Source organism: Nerophis ophidion, linkage group LG06 (assembly GCF_033978795.1).
Source record: "Nerophis ophidion isolate RoL-2023_Sa linkage group LG06, RoL_Noph_v1.0, whole genome shotgun sequence".
Lineage (NCBI taxonomy): Eukaryota > Metazoa > Chordata > Actinopteri > Syngnathiformes > Syngnathidae > Nerophis > Nerophis ophidion.
In genome coordinates, this window is record NC_084616.1 from 78655457 (window position 1) to 78677843 (window position 22387).

At 39.1% G+C, this 22387-nt stretch overlaps 1 protein-coding gene across 3 annotated transcripts in view; it reads left to right on the forward strand.

The window, feature by feature from the left end:
* The window catches only part of plxnb1a (plexin b1a), a 188147-nt gene that overhangs the window by 113657 nt on the left and 52103 nt on the right, over positions 1 to 22387 (forward strand). For 2 of the 3 annotated variants that reach the window (XM_061904912.1, XM_061904913.1), the window contains exons 8-14: positions 46 to 178; positions 1320 to 1476; positions 4064 to 4172; positions 6034 to 6142; positions 13335 to 13907; positions 18703 to 18801; positions 20848 to 20970. In XM_061904912.1, coding sequence (XP_061760896.1) covers positions 46 to 178; positions 1320 to 1476; positions 4064 to 4172; positions 6034 to 6142; positions 13335 to 13907; positions 18703 to 18801; positions 20848 to 20970 — 1303 coding nt within the window. The remainder of the gene's footprint in view (positions 1 to 45; positions 179 to 1319; positions 1477 to 4063; positions 4173 to 6033; positions 6143 to 13334; positions 13908 to 18702; positions 18802 to 20847; positions 20971 to 22387) is intronic. The other variant, XM_061904914.1, reaches the window with a different exon arrangement.

Here is a 22387-nt window from a genome sequence, read left to right on the forward strand (position 1 = left end):
TTCATCCTCTTTTCTAATGCCGGCACATTTTGTTTTTATTATCAGGTGTGGCCAGCGCTGGGAGTGCCGGCAAGGGTCAGTGAAGGGTCAGTGGCTGTGGAGTTTCAACCAGACGCAGCAGTGCCTCAGCATCCAACATCTCAGCCTGTACAACATCAGCCGTGGGGAGAAAACTGACGTAATCTTGATGGGGAAGAGGGAGGAAAGATAGCATTAGATAGACCAACATGTTCATTTGACATCGAAGTGTACACAATATAAATACATCAATTAGATGGACTAACATGTTCATTTGACATCGAAGTGTACACAATATAAATACATCAATTAGACAGACCAACATGTTCATTTGACATAGAACTGTACACAATATAAATACGTCAGCGTTTTGAAGCTACCGTATTTCCTTGAATTGCTGCCGGGGCGCTAATTTATTTAAAATCTCTTCTCACTTCGGCGCTTACCAAAGGCATGCGGTAAAAGTAAGCATGCGCTAATTATTTTAAAACCTCTTCTCACTCCGGCGCTTACCAAAGGCATGCGGTAAATTTAGGCCTGCGCTTAAAAGTTGGAGTGTGATGTAAGGATACCATCATGAAAAGCACATTTAATAAAAAAAACTTTATTATGGTCTTACCTTTACTTATAAATGAAGTCCATGTGCAGCTCCTTCTGATCAAAAGCATCGATAACTTGTTTATAGAAGTCTTCCTTATCTTTCTTCAGTTTTCTTCAGTCTCTCTCTCTCGATGGAGATCTTCCTTTATTACCTCCTGCTTCGATTGAAAGTCCAGTTTAGAAAACTGTCTTATTTTAGATATGTAATCCTCCATGTTAAAAGTGCAAGCGAGAGGAAAAAATAAACTCTTGCTGCTTGTTGTCACTTCTTCTGCAGCCGAGTAGTCGCAAGAAGGATCACTAGCGCCCTCTACCACCAGGAGGCGGGAGTCATTTAATGACTCATATTTGACACACGCAGCTACGGTATATTAATAAAACATAGCTGCTTACTGTTCTTTTTAGCATATTCAATAGCTTGGACCTTAAATCCTACTGAATAGCTCTTAATCTTCTTCCCTTTATGCGATTTCAAATGATTGAAATCAGCCTCCTCCATTTTGAAAATGATGACAGGTGAAGTGTCACTCGTGACGTGACGAGTTTGACCCGGAGGAAATTCTAGGCATGCGCTAATAAAAATAATATTTTGCGAAACGAGTTTGACCCGGCAGTAATTCCAGGCAGGCGCATACGATATACCCGGCGGTTATTCAATTAAATACGGTATTCGAGTAAAGGTCAGTTCTTCTCTCCAACAGATCACAGTGTCAATCGAAGGACTTCCTAGTCTGGGAGAAGGAGAGACCTACTCCTGCTTCTTCCACGACGCAGAAACTTCTGCATTGTTTACCAACACCGGCGTGATTTGCCCCACCCCTGATGTCAGCAGCCTGCCCCCCATCGGGCGTGGAGATGGTGAGATTAAGGCTTTGTCCACTTAAAACTTGAAACCATTCACATTAATAAAGTTTTAACCAATCAGGGCAATTACAGGAAATAATGAACTAATAGTCAAGTAACTGCTTGTACCTCCCAGCAGGGGTCACCAACACAGTGCCCGCGGGCACCAGGTCGCCCGTAAGGACCAGATGAGTCGCCCGCTGGCCTGTTCTAAAAATAGCTCAAATAGCAGCACTTACCAGTGAGCTGCCTCTATTTTTTAAATTGTATTTATTTACTAGCAAGCTGGTCTCGCTTTGATCGACATTTTTAATTCTAAGAGAGACAAAACTCAAATAGAATTTAAAAAACCAAGAAAATATTTTAAAGACTTGGTCTTCACTTGTTTAAATAAATTCATTTATTTTTTTACTTTGCTTCTGATAACTTTCAGAAAGACAATTTTAGAGAAAAAATACAACCTTAAAAATGATTTTAGGATTTTTAAACACATATACCTTTTTACCTTTTAAATTCCTTCCTCTTCTTTCCTGACAATTTAAATCAATGTTCAAGTATTTTTTATTTTATTTTTTTATTATAAAGAATAATAAATACATTTTAATTTAATTTTTCATTTTAGCTTCTGTTTTTCGACAAAGAATATTTGTGAAATATTTCTTCAAACTTGTTATGATTAAAATAAAAATAAAAATATTCTGGCAAATCTAGAAAATCTGTAGAATCAAATTTAAATCTTATTTCAAAGTCTTTTGAATTTCTTTTAAAATTTTCGTTCTGGAAAATATAGAAGAAATAATGACTTGTCTTTGTTAGAAATATAGCTTGGTCCAATTTATTATATATTCTAACAAAGTGCAGATTGGATTTTAACCTATTTAAAACATGTCATCAAAATTATAAAATTAATCTTAGTCCGGAAAAATCAGTAATGATGTTCCATAAATTATTTTTTAATTTTTTTCAAAAAGATTCGAATTAGCTAGTTTTTCACTTATTTTTTTTTTTTGGTTTAGTTTTGAATTTTAAAAGGTCTAAATTGAAGAGAAACTATGTTTCAAAATTTTATTTTCATTTTTTTCGTGTTCCTTTACTCTTTTAAACCGTTCAATTAAGTGTTTTTTTCATCATTTATTCCCTACAAAAAATCTTCCGTGAAAGGAATAAAAATGACATACAGAAATACCTTTTTTTTTTTTTGGGATATTTATCTGTTTCTATATATATTTTTGGTGAAAAATCATTAAGATGATCAGTGTTTCCACAAAGATAAATATCATTAATTATTAATAATAACAGAGTTAAAGGTAAATTGAGCAAATTGGCTATTTCTGGCAATTTATTGAAGTGTGTATCAAACTGGGGATTTCAACATCTACGCTCCATAATATCATCAAAAGGTTCAGAGAATCTGGAGAAATCACTCCACGTAAGCAGCATGGCCGGAAACCAACATTGAGTGACCGTGACCTTCCATCTCTCAGACGGCACTGTATCAAAAACTGACATCAACCCCTAAAGGATATCACCACATGGGCTCAGGAACACTTCAGAAAACCACTGTCACTAAATACAGTTTGTCGCTACATTTGTAAGTGCAAGTTAAAGCTCTACTATGCAGATCGAAAGCCATTTATCAACAACATCCAGAAACGCCGCCGGCTTCTCTGGGCCCGAGATCATCTAAGATGGACTGATGCAAAGTGGAAAAGTGTTCTGTGGTCTGACGAGTCCACATTTCAAATTGTTTTTGGAAATATTCGACATGGTGTCATCCGGACCAAAGAGGAAGCGAACCATCCAGACTGTTATCGACGCAAAGTGTAAAAGCCAGCATGTGTGATGGTATGGGGGTGCATTAGTGCCCAAGGCATGGGTAACTTACACATCTGTGAAGGCACCATTAATGCTGAAAGGTACATACAGCTTTTGGAACAACATATGCTGCCATCAAAGCGCCGTCTTTTTCATGGACGCCCCTGCTTATTTCAGCAAGACAATTCCAAGCCACATCCAGCACGTGTTACAACAGCATGGCTTCCTAAAAAAAGAGTGCGGGTACTTTGCAGTCCAGACCTGTTTCCCATGGAAAATGTGTGGCGCATAATGAAGCGTAAAATAGGACAGCGGAGACCCCGGACTGTTGAAGGACTGAAGCTCTACATAAAACAAGAATGGGAAAGAATTCCACTTTCAAAGCTTCAACAATTAGTTTCCTCAGTTCCCAAACGTTTATTAAGTGTTGTTAAAAGAAAAGGTGATGTAACACAGTGGTGAACATGCCCTTTCCCAACTACTTTGGCACATGTTGCACCCATGAAATTCTAAGTTAATTATTATTTGCAAAATAGAATAATGTTTATGAGTTTGAACATGAAATATGTTGTCTTTGTAGCATATTCAACTGAATATGGCTTGAAAAGGATTTGCAAATCATTGTATTCTGTTTATATTTACATCTAACACAATTTCCCAACTCTTATGGAAACGGGGTTTGTATATGGAAAGCCCAAATAAATTCATTTTAGTTGTTAGAATTACAATTTTAACTGAATTAACTTTGGTTTTATGTGGTGAAGAATAAGATTTGTGTCCTTCACAGACTTTGTGATGGTGATCCTGTCCTTACGTTTCCTCAACGTGACCGTCGCAGAAACCGAGTTCACCTTGTACGACTGCAGTCTGGTGCAAGAACTCTCTGGGCGACGGCCGTGAGTATGCACACACACACACACACACACACACACATATACAACGTGTGTCACCACACAACACATTGTCACATCGGACACATCATGTGCTCTCCCGCCTGAGTGAGACTGTTTTTATTGAGTAAGAAGCACAATGATTCATTCATGGGCAGATGTTAAAGACACTGCAGTGACACCTTTTTATATTCAGCGAGTGCGAGCTTGATAAATAGTTTAGAACATACCAGGGCATGACAGGACATTACGTATATCAGCAAAGACAGAAACCAAGTAAACCAGTAAACCGCGAAAATTCCCGTATTTTTCAGAGTATAAGTCGCACCTGCCGAAAAGAAGGAAAAAAACATACATAAGTCGCACTGGAGTATAAGTCGCATGTTTGGGGGGAAATTTATGTGCTGCTTCCTCTTGTCGTTTTCTGCTGCATATTTCACTACGTCCTTTTCGTTGCCATTTTTGTTCAGTTTTTATAAGTTAACGCCATGGATGAAATGATCCATTTTTAATATCTACAGCAGTCATACTTGCCAACCCTCCTGGATTTTCTGGGAGACTCAAGAAATTCAGCCCCTCTCCCGAAAATCTGAAATTCAGGCGTAGCTGGAGGCCACGCCCCCTCCAGCTCCATGCATACCTGAGTGAGGACAGCCTGTTTTCACGTCCGCTTTCCCACAATATAAACAGCGTGTCTGCCCAATGACGTTATAACTGTAGAATGACCGAAGGCGAGTTCTTGGTTTCATATGTGGGTTTATTGTTAGGCAGTATCATTAACGTCATCCCAGCGCGGTAACAACACACAACAACAGCAGTCACGTTTTTGTTTACCGTAAAGCAGTTTGTCTGCCGTAAACAGCAATGTTGTGACACTCTTAAACAGGACAATACTGCCATCTACTGTACATGCATATGGTTGGAAAAATAGTGACGGAGAACGGAACAAAGATGGACAATTTAACCCTTAACTCAACAATGAGTAGATGAGTGTTATGTGTGTGTATATGTGTAAATAAATGAACACTGAAATTCAAGTATTTCTTTTATGTATATATATATATATATATATATATATATACACATAATAAAATAAATATATATATATAGCTAGAATTCACTGAAAGTCAAGTATTATATATATATATATATATATATATATATATATATATATATATATGAAAAACTTGACTCTTAACCACGCCCCCAACCACGCCCCTTGCCCCACCACCGAACACGCACCGCCACCCCCCACCTCCCGAAATCGGAGGTCTCAAGGTCGGCAAGTGTGACGGTGGTATAGCTCGGTTGGTCGAGTGGCCGTGCCAGCAACTTGAGGGTTGCAGGTTCGATTCCCGCTTCCGCCATCCTAGTCACTGCCGTTGTGTCCTTGGGCAAGACACTTTACCCACCTGCTCCCAGTGCCACCCACACTGGTTTAAATGTAACTTAGATATTGGGTTTCACTATGTAAAGCGCTTTGAGTCACTCGAGAAAAGCGCTATATAAATATAATTCACTTCACTTCACAGCAGCATATAGCAGTTAGCAGTTAGCATCCCATGACCCACAATGCACTTCTGCCATGACCCTCCCCCACTGAAATCTTATTGGCTGACGTGTGTGACGATTGCTGACATTTTCCTAGTCTCGTCCGCGAATGAGGTAAATAATATTATTTGATATTTTACGGTAATGTGTTAATAATTTCACACACAAGTCGCTCCGGAGTATAAGTCGCACCTCCGGCCAAACTATGAACAAAACTACGACTTATAGTCCGAAAAATACGGTATTTCCTTTTACTGACATGATTCATTCATTGCTTTGTTGTTCACAGTGGAATTTATTTTCATTGTTCCACCAGGTGTCAAGGGTGTGTCAGCAGCCGCTGGGGGTGTAACTGGTGTATTCACCTGCACGTCTGCACGCACACACACACCTGCAGCCCAGGAGTCACCATCTACAACCAAAATGTGAGTCCAAGGTTCTTCACGGCTGTGTAGTGTATCTCACATAGCATTGTTGTTACTGTACAGTACATCTTGGCGGGGGACAATACTAAAGAAATACACTTTAGTCAGTGACAGCTTGTACAGTAACATACAATACTAAAGAAATACACTTTAGTCAGTGACAGCTTGTACAGTAACATACAATACTAAAGAAATACACTTTAGTCAGTGACAGCTTGTACAGTAACATACAATACTAAAGAAATACACTTTAGTCAGTGACAGCTTGTACGGTAACATACAATACTAAAGAAATACACTTTAGTCAGTGACAGCTTGTACAGTAACATACAATACTAAAGAAATACACTTTAGTCAGTGACAGCTTGTACAGTAACATACAATACTAAAGAAATACACTTTAGTCAGTGACAGCTTGTACAGTAACATACAATACTAAAGAAATACACTTTAGTCAGTGACAGCTTGTACAGTAACATACAATACTAAAGAAATACACTTTAGTCAGTGACAGCTTGTACAGTAACATACAATACTAAAGAAATGCACTTTAGTCAGTGACAGCTTGTACAGTAACATACAATACTAAAGAAATACACTTTAGTCAGTGACAGCTTGTACAGTAACATACAATACTAAAGAAATACACTTTAGTCAGTGACAGCTTGTACAGTAACATACAATACTAAAGAAATACACTTTAGTCAGTGACAGCTTGTACAGTAACATACAATACTAAAGAAATACACTTTAGTTAGTGACAGCTTGTACAGTAACATACAATACTAAAGAAATACACTTTAGTTAGTGCACAGCTTGTACAGTAACATACAATACTAAAGAAATACACTTTAGTCAGTGACAGCTTGTACAGTAACATACAATACTAAAGAAATACACTTTAGTCAGTGACAGCTTGTACAGTAACATACAATACTAAAGAAATACACTTTAGTCAGTGACAGCTTGTACAGTAACATACAATACTAAAGAAATACACTTTAGTCAGTGACAGCTTGTACAGTAACATACAATACTAAAGAAATACACTTTAGTTAGTGACAGCTTGTACAGTAACATACAATACTAAAGAAATACACTTTAGTTAGTGCACAGCTTGTACAGTAACATACAATACTAAAGAAATACACTTTAGTCAGTGACAGCTTGTACAGTAACATACAATACTAAAGAAATACACTTTAGTCAGTGACAGCTTGTACAGTAACATACAATACTAAAGAAATACACTTTAGTTAGTGACAGCTTGTACAGTAACATACAATACTAAAGAAATACACTTTAGTTAGTGCACAGCTTGTACAGTAACATACAATACTAAAGAAATACACTTTAGTCAGTGACAGCTTGTACAGTAACATACAATACTAAAGAAATACACTTTAGTCAGTGACAGCTTGTACAGTAACATACAATACTAAAGAAATACACTTTAGTCAGTGACAGCTTGTACAGTAACATACAATACTAAAGAAATGCACTTTAGTCAGTGACAGCTTGTACAGTAACATACAATACTAAAGAAATACACTTTAGTCAGTGACAGCTTGTACAGTAACATACAATACTAAAGAAATACACTTTAGTCAGTGACAGCTTGTACAGTAACATACAATACTAAAGAAATACACTTTAGTTAGTGACAGCTTGTACAGTAACATACAATACTAAAGAAATACACTTTAGTTAGTGCACAGCTTGTACAGTAACATACAATACTAAAGAAATACACTTTAGTCAGTGACAGCTTGTACAGTAACATACAATACTAAAGAAATACACTTTAGTCAGTGACAGCTTGTACAGTAACATACAATACTAAAGAAATACACTTTAGTCAGTGACAGCTTGTACAGTAACATACAATACTAAAGAAATACACTTTAGTCAGTGACAGCTTGTACAGTAACATACAATACTAAAGAAATACACTTTAGTCAGTGACAGCTTGTACAGTAACATACAATACTAAAGAAATACACTTTAGTTAGTGACAGCTTGTACAGTAACATACAATACTAAAGAAATACACTTTAGTCAGTGACAGCTTGTACAGTAACATACAATACTAAAGAAATACACTTTAGTTAGTGACAGCTTGTACAGTAACATACAATACTAAAGAAATACACTTTAGTCAGTGCACAGCTTGTACAGTAACATACAATACTAAAGAAATACACTTTAGTCAGTGACAGCTTGTACAGTAACATACAATACTAAAGAAATACACTTTAGTCGGTGCACAGCTTGTACAGTAACATACAATACTAAAGAAATACACTTTAGTCAGTGCACAGTTTGTACAGTAACATATATTTTCCATGCACTGGGAAGGAGTCAACGCAGCCATTATTTTCTAGCTGGCTGGGCAACACAAGTCAGGATCAAGATTAGAAGATAATAGTCCAGGAAGGTGGAGGAGTGCAGGAAGTCCAAGGCTATGTTCACACTGGACGTCCATTTTGATTTTTTTTTTGCCCATATTGAACCGGAATCAAAAACATTTTTCTCGCCGTTAATAATACAATTCTGATTTTTGGAATATCTGACCCAGGCTACTTTTGTATTTGGATATAAATCAAATGCAGTAAAATCTCGATTTACGAACATATTTGTTTTTTGAATAAGGTTTGCAAACAGAAGAGTTTGTGTAGTGAAGCAAAGTTACACTTAAGGGGTCCTCGCCTTGACCAAAGGACCTATTTTAGTAAAAACCTGCACTCTTTGAAGACACTATGAATGTGTGTATATATATATATATATATATATATATACGTGTATGTGCATATGTATGTGTATATATGTATTTGTATATGTGTATATATGTATATATATAAATGTATATGTGTATATATGTGTGTATATATATGTGTATGTATATATATAGTAATACATATACACTCATATATATACATATACACACACACACATATACATATATATATGTATATATATATATATTAATAAATATACATACATGTATGTGTATATATGTATTTGTATATGTGTATATATGTATGTGTATATATGTATGTATATAAATATGTATATATATGTATAAATGTATGTATGTGTGTATTTGTGTGTATGTATATATATTTATACATATACACTCATATATATATATATATATATATATATATATATATATACATATACACACACACACACATATATACATATATATAAGTATATATGTATATATATAAATATGTATATATATATATAAATGTATGTATATGTGTATATATGTGTGTATGTGTATATATATATGTGTATGTACATATATATTTATACATATACACTCATATATATATATATATATATATATATATATATATATATATATATATATATATATTAGGGCTGTGAATTTTTGGGTGTCCCACGACACCCAAGACGAACAAGCAAGGAAGAACTAATGGAGTCAAAAACAAACAGAACTCAACTAAACAGAAGATAAACACAAGACATGACAGGCAGTACATTTCTTGAAACCAGCAAACTTATACTAAAACCTGATGTATTGTTCTTAATGGAAAGACAACAAGACAAGCACTTGTTACTCTCGGGGTCTCCCATATGGTCTAAAAATGCATTTTCCCATGGACAACATGACATCATCGTGCCAATTAGTGCACATATTTACTGCCTGGTCCCCGGCCAAAAAATGTTTGATTGTAATTTTGAGGAATTTATCTGAATGTGCATGAACTATTTCTGTTCCAAATTGTTAGAAATGTCAAATTTTAAATGTTGAGCTACATCCGTACTACTATGGGAGTACGTGTTTTCTATTGTTTCATTGTAAATAAAACAGTAAAGTCCATCCGTTTTAATTATGAAACATAATTGTGTCGAAGTCATGTTTTTTTTCATGCTTGAAATAAGAAATAATTTCTTTATAAAAGTAGTTTTTGTCACGACCTGGACTTTGTTTCGGTTTGTTTTCCCCTGGTGCAAAGCGACTGAACCGGACACGACGTGAAGATGACGACATCTTTTAATTAATCCATCAAAAAGTGAAAACAAAAGGCGCTCAAAGCAGAGGTAAAACAACTTTGCTAAGAAAACAAAAACTATTACTGTAATGTAAACTATGGAAATGAAAACATGAACTAAAAAACTCACTAAACTGTGGCTTGAATAAACAAAACAAAAAATAAACTTACGTGGCAAGAAAAGAGCAGCATGAACTATGACCTGGACAGAGTACTCATGCATGAATGTGATGGCACCAGGCGGACTGCCTGGCGACTACAGGCTTAAATAGTAGTGACGTGATTAAAGGGGAACATTATCACAATTTCAAAAGGATTAAAAACAATAAAAATCAGTTCCCAGTGGCTTGTTATATTTTTTGAAGTTGTTTTCAAAATGTTACCAGTCTCGGAATATCTCTAAATAAAGCTTTAAAGTGCCTTATTTTCGCTCTCTGCGAAGACACTGGCCATTTCCCTGTGACGTCACACAGTGCTGCCAATGTAAACAAACAATGGGAATACCACAGCAAGGTATAGCGACATTAGCTCGGATTCAAACTCGGATTTCAGCGACTTAAGCGACTCAACAGATTATGCATGTATTGAAACAGATGGTTGGAGTATGAAAGTATTGAAGAAGAAACTGAAGCTATTGAGCGAATAGCTATTGACGCTATTCATAGCCATAGCATGGCCAAATAGCTGCGTTAGCATCGCCGGTAAAATGTCGGACCAAACGATCAGGACTTTCGCATCTTTTGACACTGGAGCAACTTAAATCCGTCGATTGGTAAGTGTTTGTTTCGCATTAAATGTGGGTGGAAGGAAACCTAATATAGTTGCAAATGCATCTGCAGGTTATCCATACATCTCTGTGCCATGTCTGCTTTAGCACCGCCGGTAAATAGCATGTTAGCATCGATTAGCGTAGCATGTTAGCATCGATTAGCAACATCAACAAAACTCACCTTTGTGATTTCGTTGACTATCGTTGCAAATGCATCTGCAGGTTATCCATACATCTCTGTGCCATGTCTGCTTTAGCATCGCCAGTAAATAGCATGTTAGCATCGATTAGTGTTGCATGTTAGCATCGATTAGCTGGCAGTCAACATCAACAAAACTCACCTTTGTGATTTCGTTGACTTTATCGTTGCAAATGCATCTGCAGGTTATCCATACATCTCTGTGTCATGTCTGCCTTAGCATCGCCGGTCAAATGTGGAGACACTCTGGCACATTCAATGGGGGTCTGGCGGCAGACACTTTGGCATCTTGGGGCCAGTGGTGCAACTTGAATCCCTCCCTGTTAGTGTTGTTACACCCTCCGACAACACACCGACGAGGCATGATGTCTCCAAGGTTCCAAAAAAATAGTCGAAAAAACGGAAAATAACAGAGCTGAGACCCGGTGTTTGTAATGTGTCGAAAATGAAAATGGTGGGTGTGTTACCTCGGCGACGTCACGTTCTGACGTCATCGCCTCCAGCGCGATAAACAGAAAGGCGTTTAATTCGCCAAAATTCACCCATTTAGAGTTTGGAAATCGGTTAAAAAAATACATTGTCTTTTTTCTGCACCATCAAGGTATATATTGACGCTTACATAGGTCTGCTGAAAATGTTCCCCTTTAACAACAGGTGCGTGAATCCAAATAAATCAGGTGCGTGACATGAGGACAGGTGAAAACTAATGGGTTGTCATGGAAACAACAGGGAGTGAAAAAACAGGAACTGACAAAATCATAAAAAACAAACAGAACATAGCCAAACTAAACATGATCACCAAGACATGACAGTTTTATACTTGTGAGTGTTGACTCAATATAAGTCTTAAAATTAGGGATGCACCGATTAATCGGTAACCGAATATATTCGGCCAAATATGGCAAAAAAAGCCACATTCGGCCTTCGGTGGAATGAGTTAAAAACAAGGCCGAATAGTGGCGTGTGACGCAATCAACCAACGTGCAGTGACGTTGGGATATGTTGTGTACCTGTATAAGTGTATGAGGTTACAAGCACACAATTGAGATTTATTTAAACCTTCTGTTTACATTATTAGCATATCTACTGTGGCTAAGCAGACTTTGGCCAAAAGGACAATAATTCATTTGTTGTGGGTTTATCCACTTTAATGCACTTTATTTTTTTTTGGAATGCATGTTTTGTTTGAAGGCCTAATATAAATGAAAAACTTTGTGCTTTTTTTGAAAATCAAAGGCTACTGGAATATTAAAAAAATGTCAATATTCAATAAAAAAAATACTTTATTTGAAAAACATGTCTAAATATTTATTCTAGGCTATTCATGCAATATAAAAAAAATTGTGAAAAACTGCATTCATTATTCGGTATTCGGCCAAGCGTTTAAATCTTATTCGGCTTCGGCTTTGGCCACAAATTTTCATTTCGGTGCATCACTACTCAAAATCTCAGCATCAAGCTGTAATATCTTATTGAGATCATTTAGGACCAAAACCCTTCAAACAAGTGGTGGTTTGTGCAGCCCTTTGAGACACTAGTGATTTAGGGCTATATAAGTAAACATTGATTGATTGATGGAACATAAAATCTACTTAGTGAGAAGAACTTTCTTATCAGACAGAAAATAAGCAAATATCAGCCTTATTTGAGATATTTAATCTTACTTAGATTTCAGCTTTTGCAGAGTGGAGATAAGTTGATTGGCAACACTAAATGGTCCCTAGTGTGTGAATGTTGTCTGTCTATCTGTGTTGGCCCTGTGATGAGGTGTCGTCTTGTCCAGGGTGTACACCGCCTTCTGCCTGAATGCAGCTGAGATAGGCTCCAGCCCCCCTCGCCCCCGCGCGGCCCCGTAAAGGACAAGCGGTAGGAAATGGATGGATTAATATATAGTGCAATGCAACCTGTACACACGGACAACTCGAAAGTGTACTCAAGTTTAATTTCTGGTGTGTTGTCCTTTGAGAAGATCCTCGCTTCCAAAAAAAATCCAAGGTGTGCTTTAGTCAGAAACTCCTCGCTTCACGCCACATGTTTGTCTATTTGCTTGGCTTTTGTACATTTCCCATTTCCAGTTGTGCTTCATTGTCATTAATTCTATCTCAAGTCTGCTTATTCATCCTGATTTTTTTGTCCTCCCTTGCCTCTTTTTTTTCTGTTCTTCCCTGCTTGTTGGTTTTGCGTTTCTCCATCGACAAGTTCAAACCGCCGACACCCACCATGCCACCGCCCGGCAGAAAACACACCACTTTACCCCCGACTCTGACGGCCGCTCCTACAACTACAACAACAACAACAACGACGAGGACGACACAAGCGGCTGCTGCCACCACTGCAGCTGTCACTCCCACCACTCTTTACAGCGAGGCCACGCCCCCTCCACCCCAGGACGTAACCGCCATGGGTGTCAGTGTCACCGATGGCTCCCCGTCACTGGTCACCAAGCCAGCTTTTCTAGAAGTTGAGACCGTTGATTGGCTGCTAGCTAACAATACGTCTCGTAGCACAAGTGACTCTAAAGTGGAGTCCTCTGGCTCCTCTTCTGGTGTAAGCTCCAGCACATCCACGGAAGTTGTTACGCGAACAGAACTGCCAAGCGGTGACTCCACCGAGGAAAGTGACAACCCTCCATGGATGAAAGGCTGGCCGGAGGCGGAGTCACTCGGTCAGGAAAACATCACTTTTACGCAATCGCCTGACATTTTTAACACACCCAACACTGAGTCCGGGGAAAATGACCAAGCGGATTCTTCTGTCGGTTCTTATTTGACGGTGAGTTCAGAAGGTGCCGTTTGTATTCATCAAATACAAACCCTGTTTCCATGTGAGGTGGGAAATTGTGTTAGATGTAAATATAAACAGAATACAATGATTTGCAAATCCTTTTCAAGCCATATTCAGTTGAATATGCTACAAAGACAACATGTTTCATGTTCAAACTCAGAAACATTTTGCAAATAATCATTAACTTTAGCATTTGATGCCAGCAACACGTGACAAAGAAGTTGGGAAAGGTGGCAATAAATACTGATAAAGTTGAGGAATGCTCATCAAACACTTATTTGGAATATCCCACAGGTGTGCAGGCTAATTGGGAACAGGTGGGTGCCATGATTGGCTATAAAAACAGCTTCCCAAAAAATGCTCAGTCTTTCACAAGAAAGGATGGGGCGAGGTACACCCCTTTGTCCACAACTGTGTGAGCAAATAGTCAAACAGTTTAAGAACAACCTTTCTCAAAGTGACATTGCAAGAAATTTAGGGATTTCAACATCTACGCTCCATAATATCATCAAAAGGTTCAGAGAATCTGGAGAAATCACTCCACGTAAGCGGCATGGCCGGAAACCAACATTGAATGACCGTGACCTTCCATCCCTCAGACGGCACTGTATCAAAAACTGACATCAATCTCTAAAGGATATCACCACATGGGCTCAGGAACACTTCTGTCACTAAATACAGTTTGTTTCTACACCTGTAAGTTCAAGTTAAAGCTCTACTATGCAAATCGAAAGCCATTTATCAACAACATCCTGAAACGCCGTCGGCTTCTCTGGGCCCGAGATCATCTAAGATGGACTGATGCAAAGTGGAAAAGTGTTCTGTGGTCTGACGAGTCCACATTTCAAATTGTTTTTGGAAAAATTCGACATCGTGTCATCCGGACCAAAGAGGAAGCGAACCATCCAGACTGTTATCGACGCAAAGTGTAAAAGCCAACATGTGTGATGGTATGGGGGTGCATTAGTGCCCAAGGCATGGGTAACTTACACATCTGTGAAGGCACCATTAATGCTGAAAGGTACATACAGGTTTTGGAACAACATATGCTGCCATCTAAGCAACGTTATCATGGACGCCCCTGCTTATTTCAGCAAAACAATGCCAAGCCACATTCAGCACGTGTTACAACAGCCTGGCTTCATAGTAATATAGTGCGGGTACTTTCCTTGCCCGCCTGCAGTCCAGACCTGTCTCCCATGGAAAATGTGTGGCGCATTATGAAGCGTAAAATAGGACAGCGGAGACCCCGGACTGTTGAAGGACTGAAGCTCTACATAAAACAAGAATGGGAAAGAATTCCACTTTCAAAGCTTCAACAATTAGTTTCCTCAGTTCCCAAACGTTTATTGAGTGTTGTTAAAAGAAAAGGTGATGTAACACAGTGGTGAACATGCCCTTTCCCAACTACTTTGGCACATGTTGCAGCCATGAAATACTAAGTTAATTAATATTTGTAAAAAAAATAAATACAATTTATGAGTTTGAACATGAAATATGTTGTCTTTGTAGCATATTCAACTGAATATGGCTTGAAAAGGATTTGCAAATCATTGTATTCTGTTTATATTTACATCTAACACCATTTCCCAAATCATATGGAAACAAGTTTTGTAGCTTATTTTGAATTATTTTGCGTGTTAACCTAACATCAAAACACAATGGAACCTGCTTCTGTTGCTAACACGTCAAACTACAGTTCAACTCCCCGTCCAATCTGTTGTGGACTATTTAGTGTTTACATTTGATGCACATATGCATGCAGCGCTTAGTCCATCCATCCATCTTCTTCCGCTTATCTGAGGTCGGGTCGCGGGGGCAGCAGCCTAAGCAGGACGTCCCTCTCCCCAGCCACGTGGTCCAGGTCCTCCCGGGGGATCCCGAGGCGTTCCCTGGCCAACCGGGAGACATAGTCTTCCCAACGTGTCCTGGGTCTTCCCCGTGGGTGGCATCCTGACCAGATGCTCGAACCACCTCATCTGGCTCCTCTCCATGTGGAGGAGCAGCGGCTTTACTTTGAGTTCCTCCCGGATGACAGAGCTTCTCACCCTATCTCTAAGGGAGAGACCCAAACTCATTTGGGCCGCTTGTACCCGTGATCTTATCCTTTCGGTCATGACCCAAAGCTCATGACCATAGGTGAGGATGGGAACGTAGATCGACCGGTAAATTGAGAGCTTTGCCTTCCGGCTCAGCTCCTTCTTCACCACAACGGATCAGTACAGCGTCCGCATTACTGAAGACGCCGCACCGAGCCGCCTGTCGATCTCACCATCCACTCTTCCCTCACTCGTGAACAAGACTCCTAGGTACTTGAACTCCTCCACTTAGGGCAAGATCACCCCCCCCTAGCCGGAGATGGCACTCCACCCTTTTACGGGCCTAGGAAGCATTAACTTAATTATTTATTGCATTGAAGAGTTGGCTGGGGAGAGGGAAGTCTGGGCTTCCCTGCTTAGGCTGCTGCCCCCACGACCCGACCTCGGGTAAGTGGAAGTAGATGAAGGAATGGATGGAAGTACAAATATCATGTTTTTAGCTTTAAATTGACATGCAGTTATACATTTTTAAAACAATATATTTACAGTGCACGTGGAAAAGTATTCACAGCGCTTAATTTTTTTAATTACAGCCTTTTTCCAAAATTGAATAAATTAATTTTATCCTCAAAATTCAACAGGCAATACCCTATAATGACAATGTTAAAAGTTGCGTTTTAAAAATGCCAATTTTTGGAGCTGTTGTCCTTGCACATATTTTATTTATATATATATATTTTTTGAGGCGAATGAGATGGGAATAATAATTAGTTTTACCTCAGGTAAGTGTGTATTTATGAGGTATCGACCTATCACGCCGTGCTTGATGGGAAACCTCATGTCTGGTCGCACGCCATTTTCGTTCCAGCTTTCTACATCCATCCGTTTTCTACCACTTGTCCCTTTTGGGGTGGCGGGGGGGGTATGCCGGAGCCTATCTCAGCTACATTCCGGCGGAAGGCGGGCTACACCCTAGACAAGTCGCCACCTCATCGCAGGGCCAACCTGAGCCAGCCCACTTTGGAGAAGTAGGTAGGAGTGAGATGTGATCCGGGGTGGAGGTCTAGAAGTAACCCGACTAGCTTGTCCTGGGATATTTGGAGTCTTGATTGGAGGTTTTTTGGAGTGATGGTGTCTGCTATTTAACATCAGCATAGTCATGGTGGTTTAAAAGCTCGTCAACCAGACGCTGCAGCTGGAATTGATGCCAAAAGTGCAACAAGAAAGTGTTGAGCCAAGGTTGTGAATACTTACCGTATTTCCTTGAATTGCCGCCGGGGCGCTAATTATTTTAAAACCTATTCTCACTCCGGCACTTACCAAAGGCATGCGGTAAATTTAGGCCTGCGCTAATGAATGTGAGTGTGATGTAAGGATACCATCATGAAAAGCACATTTAATAAAAAAAAACTTTATTATGGTCTTACCTTTACTTATAAATGAAGTCCATGCGCAGCTCCTTCTGATCAAAAGCATCGATAACTTGTTTATAGAAGTCTTCCTTATCTTTCTTCAGTTTTAAGTCTCTCTGTCTCGATGGAGATCTTCCTTTATTACCTCCTGCTTCCATTGAAAGTCCAGTTTAGAAAACTGTCTTATTTTAGATATGTAATCCTCCATGTTAAAAGTGCAAGCGAGAGGAAAAAATAAACTCTTGCTTCTTGTTGTCACTTCTTCTGCAGCCAAGTAGTCGCAAGAAGGATCACTAGCGCCCTCTACCACCAGGAGGCGGGAGTCATTTAATGACTCATATTTGACACACGCAGCTACGGTATATTAATAAAACATAGCTGCTTACTGTTCTTTTTAGCATATTCAATAGCTTGGACCTTAAATCCTACTGAATAGCTCTTAATCTTCTTCCCTTTAGGCGATTTCAAATGATTGAAATCAGCCTCCTCCATTTTGAAAATGATGACAGGTGAAGTGTCACTCGTGACGTGACGAGTTTGACCCTGTGGAAATTCTAGGCATATGCTAATTATTTGGCGAAACGAGTTTGACCCGGCGGAAATTCTAGACATGCGCTAATAAAAATAATATGACGCGAAACGAGTTTGACCCGGCGTTGATCCTGAGTCGGCCGCAATGCTAAGCATGCGCTAATTATTTTGCGAAACGAGTTTGACCCGTCAGTAATTCTAGGCAGGCGCATACTATATACCCGGCGGCAATTCAAGGAAATACGGTATGTACATGTGTTTTTTTTGTTTGTTTGTCTTAATTAAATTTGCAATTTTTTAAATAGAAATAAAAATGACATTGTAGTAATAGGGTATTGTGTGTAGAATTTTCAGGACTAAAATTAATATAGTAAACTTTGGAAAATTAATTTAGTGAATATGTCCAGGGTGTACCCTGCCTTCCACCTGAAGCAGCTGACATAGGCTCCAGCACCCCCCGCCACCCCGAACGGGACAAGCGGTAGAAAATGGATGGCTGGAGTAAGGCTGTTCCATAATAAAATGTGGATTGAGTGAAGCGCCGTGTATACTTTGCGGATGCACTGTCGTTGGGGAATATATATATATATATATATATATATATACATATATTTATTTTTTTTTTTTCTTAACTTTACAATCGACCACGGTAATCCAGAGTGACTCCATGTCAACAAACTGATCCTGCTTTTTTGTCTTTTGTAGCCATTAAGCCTTTTCTAGAAAATGACTTTCTTCAGGCTTCTGATCATCTTTTTAAAGCGCCGGCGTCACATGACCTAATACTGACACACCTTTCAGGACTGTCCTTGTGTGGAGAAAGTCGAGGATTCCTCCCTCCTTCCTGTCAACGTGGAGAGGAAGATCACGCTGGTCGGACGACACCTCCACCTCTTTCAGGTAGTTGAACTGCAATTATGGGTTATTTAAGGACAACATCTTTCATTTACCTGTAACACACCTTGTTGGAAAATGACAACGTTATCTTTAACCATCCTAAAAAACAATCCGCTATATTTTTATATATTTTTTTACCACATTTACATGGTCATTGTGTCCTATTCAGTCTCACAAGGCTATTGGATGGTACAAACCCTGTTTCCATATGAGTTGGGAAATGGTGTTAGATGTAAATATAAACAGAATACAATGATTTGCAAATCCTTTTCAAGCCATATTCAGTTGAATATGCTACAAAGACAACATATTTCATGTTGCAAATAATCCTTAACTTTAGCCATTTATCAACAACATCCAGAAACGCCGCCGGCTTCTCTGGGCCTGAGATCATCTAAGATGGACTGATGCAAAGTGGAAAAGTGTTCTGTGGTCTGACGAGTCCACTTTTCAAATTGTTTTTGGAAATATTCCACATCGTGTCATCCGGACCAAAGGGGAAGCGAACCATCCAGACTGTTATCCACGCAAAGTGTAAAAGCCAGCATGTGTGATGGTATGGGGGTGTATTAGTGCCCAAGGCATGGGTAACTTACACATGTGTGATGGTATGGGGGTGTATTAGTGAACAAGGCATGGGTAACTTACACATGTGTGATGGTATGGGGGTGTATTAGTGCCCAAGGCATGGGTAACTTACACATGTGTGATGGTATGGGGGTGTATTAGTGAACAAGGCATGGGTAACTTACACATGTGTGATGGTATGGGGGTGTATTAGTGCCCAAGGCATGGGTAACTTACACATGTGTGATGGTATGGGGGTGTATTAGTGCCCAAGACATGGGTAACTTACACATGTGTGATGGTATGGGGGTGTATTAGTGAACAAGGCATGGGTAACTTACACATGTGTGATGGTATGGGGGTGTATTAGTGCCCAAGGCATGGGTAACTTACACATGTGTGATGGTATGGGGGTGTATTAGTGCCCAAGGCATGGGTAACTTACACATGTGTGATGGTATGGGGGTGTATTAGTGAACAAGACATGGGTAACTTACACATGTGTGATGGTATGGGGGTGTATTAGTGCCCAAGACATGGGTAACTTACACATGTGTGATGGTATGGGGGTGTATTAGTGAACAAGGCATGGGTAACTTACACATGTGTGATGGTATGGGGGTGTATTAGTGCCCAAGGCATGGGTAACTTACACATGTGTGATGGTATGGGGGTGTATTAGTGCCCAAGGCATGGGTAACTTACACATGTGTGATGGTATGGGGGTGTATTAGTGAACAAGACATGGGTAACTTACACATGTGTGATGGTATGGGGGTGTATTAGTGCCCAAGGCATGGGTAACTTACACATCTGTGAAGGCACCATTAATGCTAAAAGGTACATACAGGTTTTTGAATAACATATGCTGCCATCTAAGCTCCGTCTTTTTCATGGACGCCCCTGTTTATTGCAGCAAGACAATGTCACGCCACATTCAGCATGTGTTACAACAGCGTGGCTTCATTAAAAAAAATGCAGGTACTTTCCTGGCCTGTCTGCAGTCCAGACCTGTCTCCCATGGAGAATGTGTGGCGCATTATGAAGCGTAAAATAGGACAGCGGAGACCCCGGACTGTTGAAGGACTGAAGCTCTACATAAAACATGAATGGGAAAGAATTCCACTTTCAAAGCTTCAAAAATGAGTTTCTTCAGTTCCCAAACGTTTATTGAGTGTTGTTAAAAGAAAAGGTGATGTAACACAGTGGTGAACATGCCCTTTCCCAACTACTTTGGCACGTGTTGCAGCCATGGAATTCTAAGTTAATCAAGTGTATGAGTTTGAACATCAAATATGTTGTCTTTGTAGCATATTCACCTGAATATGGCTTGAAAAGGATTTGCAAATCATTGTATTCTGTTTATATTTACATCTAACACAATTTCCCAACTCATATGGAAACGGGGTTTGTATATCTTGTTAAATATACAATTTTCTGGACATGCTTTAAAAAGTGAATGCTTCTTCAAAACACATTTAGGATGAGACTCTGGACTACGAGTGCGTGCTGGACATCGAGAATCAGTCCGTGGTGGTGGAGGCGTCCGTGGAGCCGGATGACAAACAACAGTCGGTCTTCTTCATCACCTGCAGATCTCACCAGGTCAGAACAACCATCCTTTTCTTTTGTTCTTGTAATTTGTCATTTATTTCCATGTTCAAAACAAATCTATAGCACACACTTGTTAATACAATAATGTCATGCAGGCACAAATCAGTAAACTGACCTTTCTTGTCAATATACTGCTGTGTTGGCATGAATGGACCTTGTTAGCTGAGTTAGTGGGCACTTCTGCAGATTATTTGCACGTCTTTGCCTATAATGAGCTTGTATGTACAGTCCTGGTCAAATGTTTACATACACTTGGAAAGAACATAATGTCAAGGCTTTCCAATCATTTCTACAACTCTTATTTTTTGTGATAGAGTGATTGGAGCACTTATGTTGCTCACAAAAAAACATTCATGAAGTTTGGTTCTTTTATGAATTTATTATGGCTCTACTGAAAATGTGCTGGGTCAACAAACAAAAATGGAGCTGCTTGGCCACAATACCCAGCAATATGTTTGTAGGAGAAAAGGTGAGGCCTTTAATATCAGGAACACCATGCATAACGTCAAGCATGGGGGTGGTAGTATTATGCTCTGGGCCTGTTTTGCTTCCAATGGAACTGGTGCTTTAAATGGGACAATAAAAAAGGAGGATTATCTCCAAGTTCTTCAGGACAAACTAAAATCCTCAGCCCGGAGGTTGGGTCTTGGGCGCAGTTGGGTGTTCCAACAGGACAATGACCCCAAACACACCTCAAAAGTGGTAAATAAATGGCTAAATCAGGCTAGAATGAAGGTTTTTAGAATGACCTTCCCAAAGTCCTGACTTAAATGTGTGGACAATGCTGAAGAAACAAGTCCATATCATAAAACCAACAAATTTAGCCGAACTGCACCAATTTTGTCAAGAGGAATGCTCAAAAATGTGCACAGAAGCTTGTGGATGGCGACCAAAAGTGCCTTATTGCAGGTAAACTTGCCAAGAGACATGTAAGCAAATATTAACATTGCTGTACGTATACTTTTGACCCAGCACATTTCCAGTAGAGACATAATAAATTCATAAAAGAAGCAAACTTCATGAATTTTTTTTTGTGAGCAACAAGTATGTGCTCCAATCACTCTATCACACAAAACTAAGAGTTGTAGAAATGATTGTGAACTGCAGACATCCATGACATGATGTTCTTTACAAGTGTATGTAAACTTTTGACCACAACTGTATGTACTTATTTAGATTTTCTGAATTTTTTTCAACACTTGTATTTATTTCAACACTGCATATGCCTCGATTCGATCGATTGGATGGATGAGAATACCCTGACTTGGATGGATGAGAATATTCACATTATATACACATTCTTTATTTTTTTTAATCCCTTTTTAAAAAATGATAACCGCTTGACATTCAATCAGCGAAAGTGGAAAAAACTGTAATTGCTGAGACAATAAGATAGGATGAAATAAAT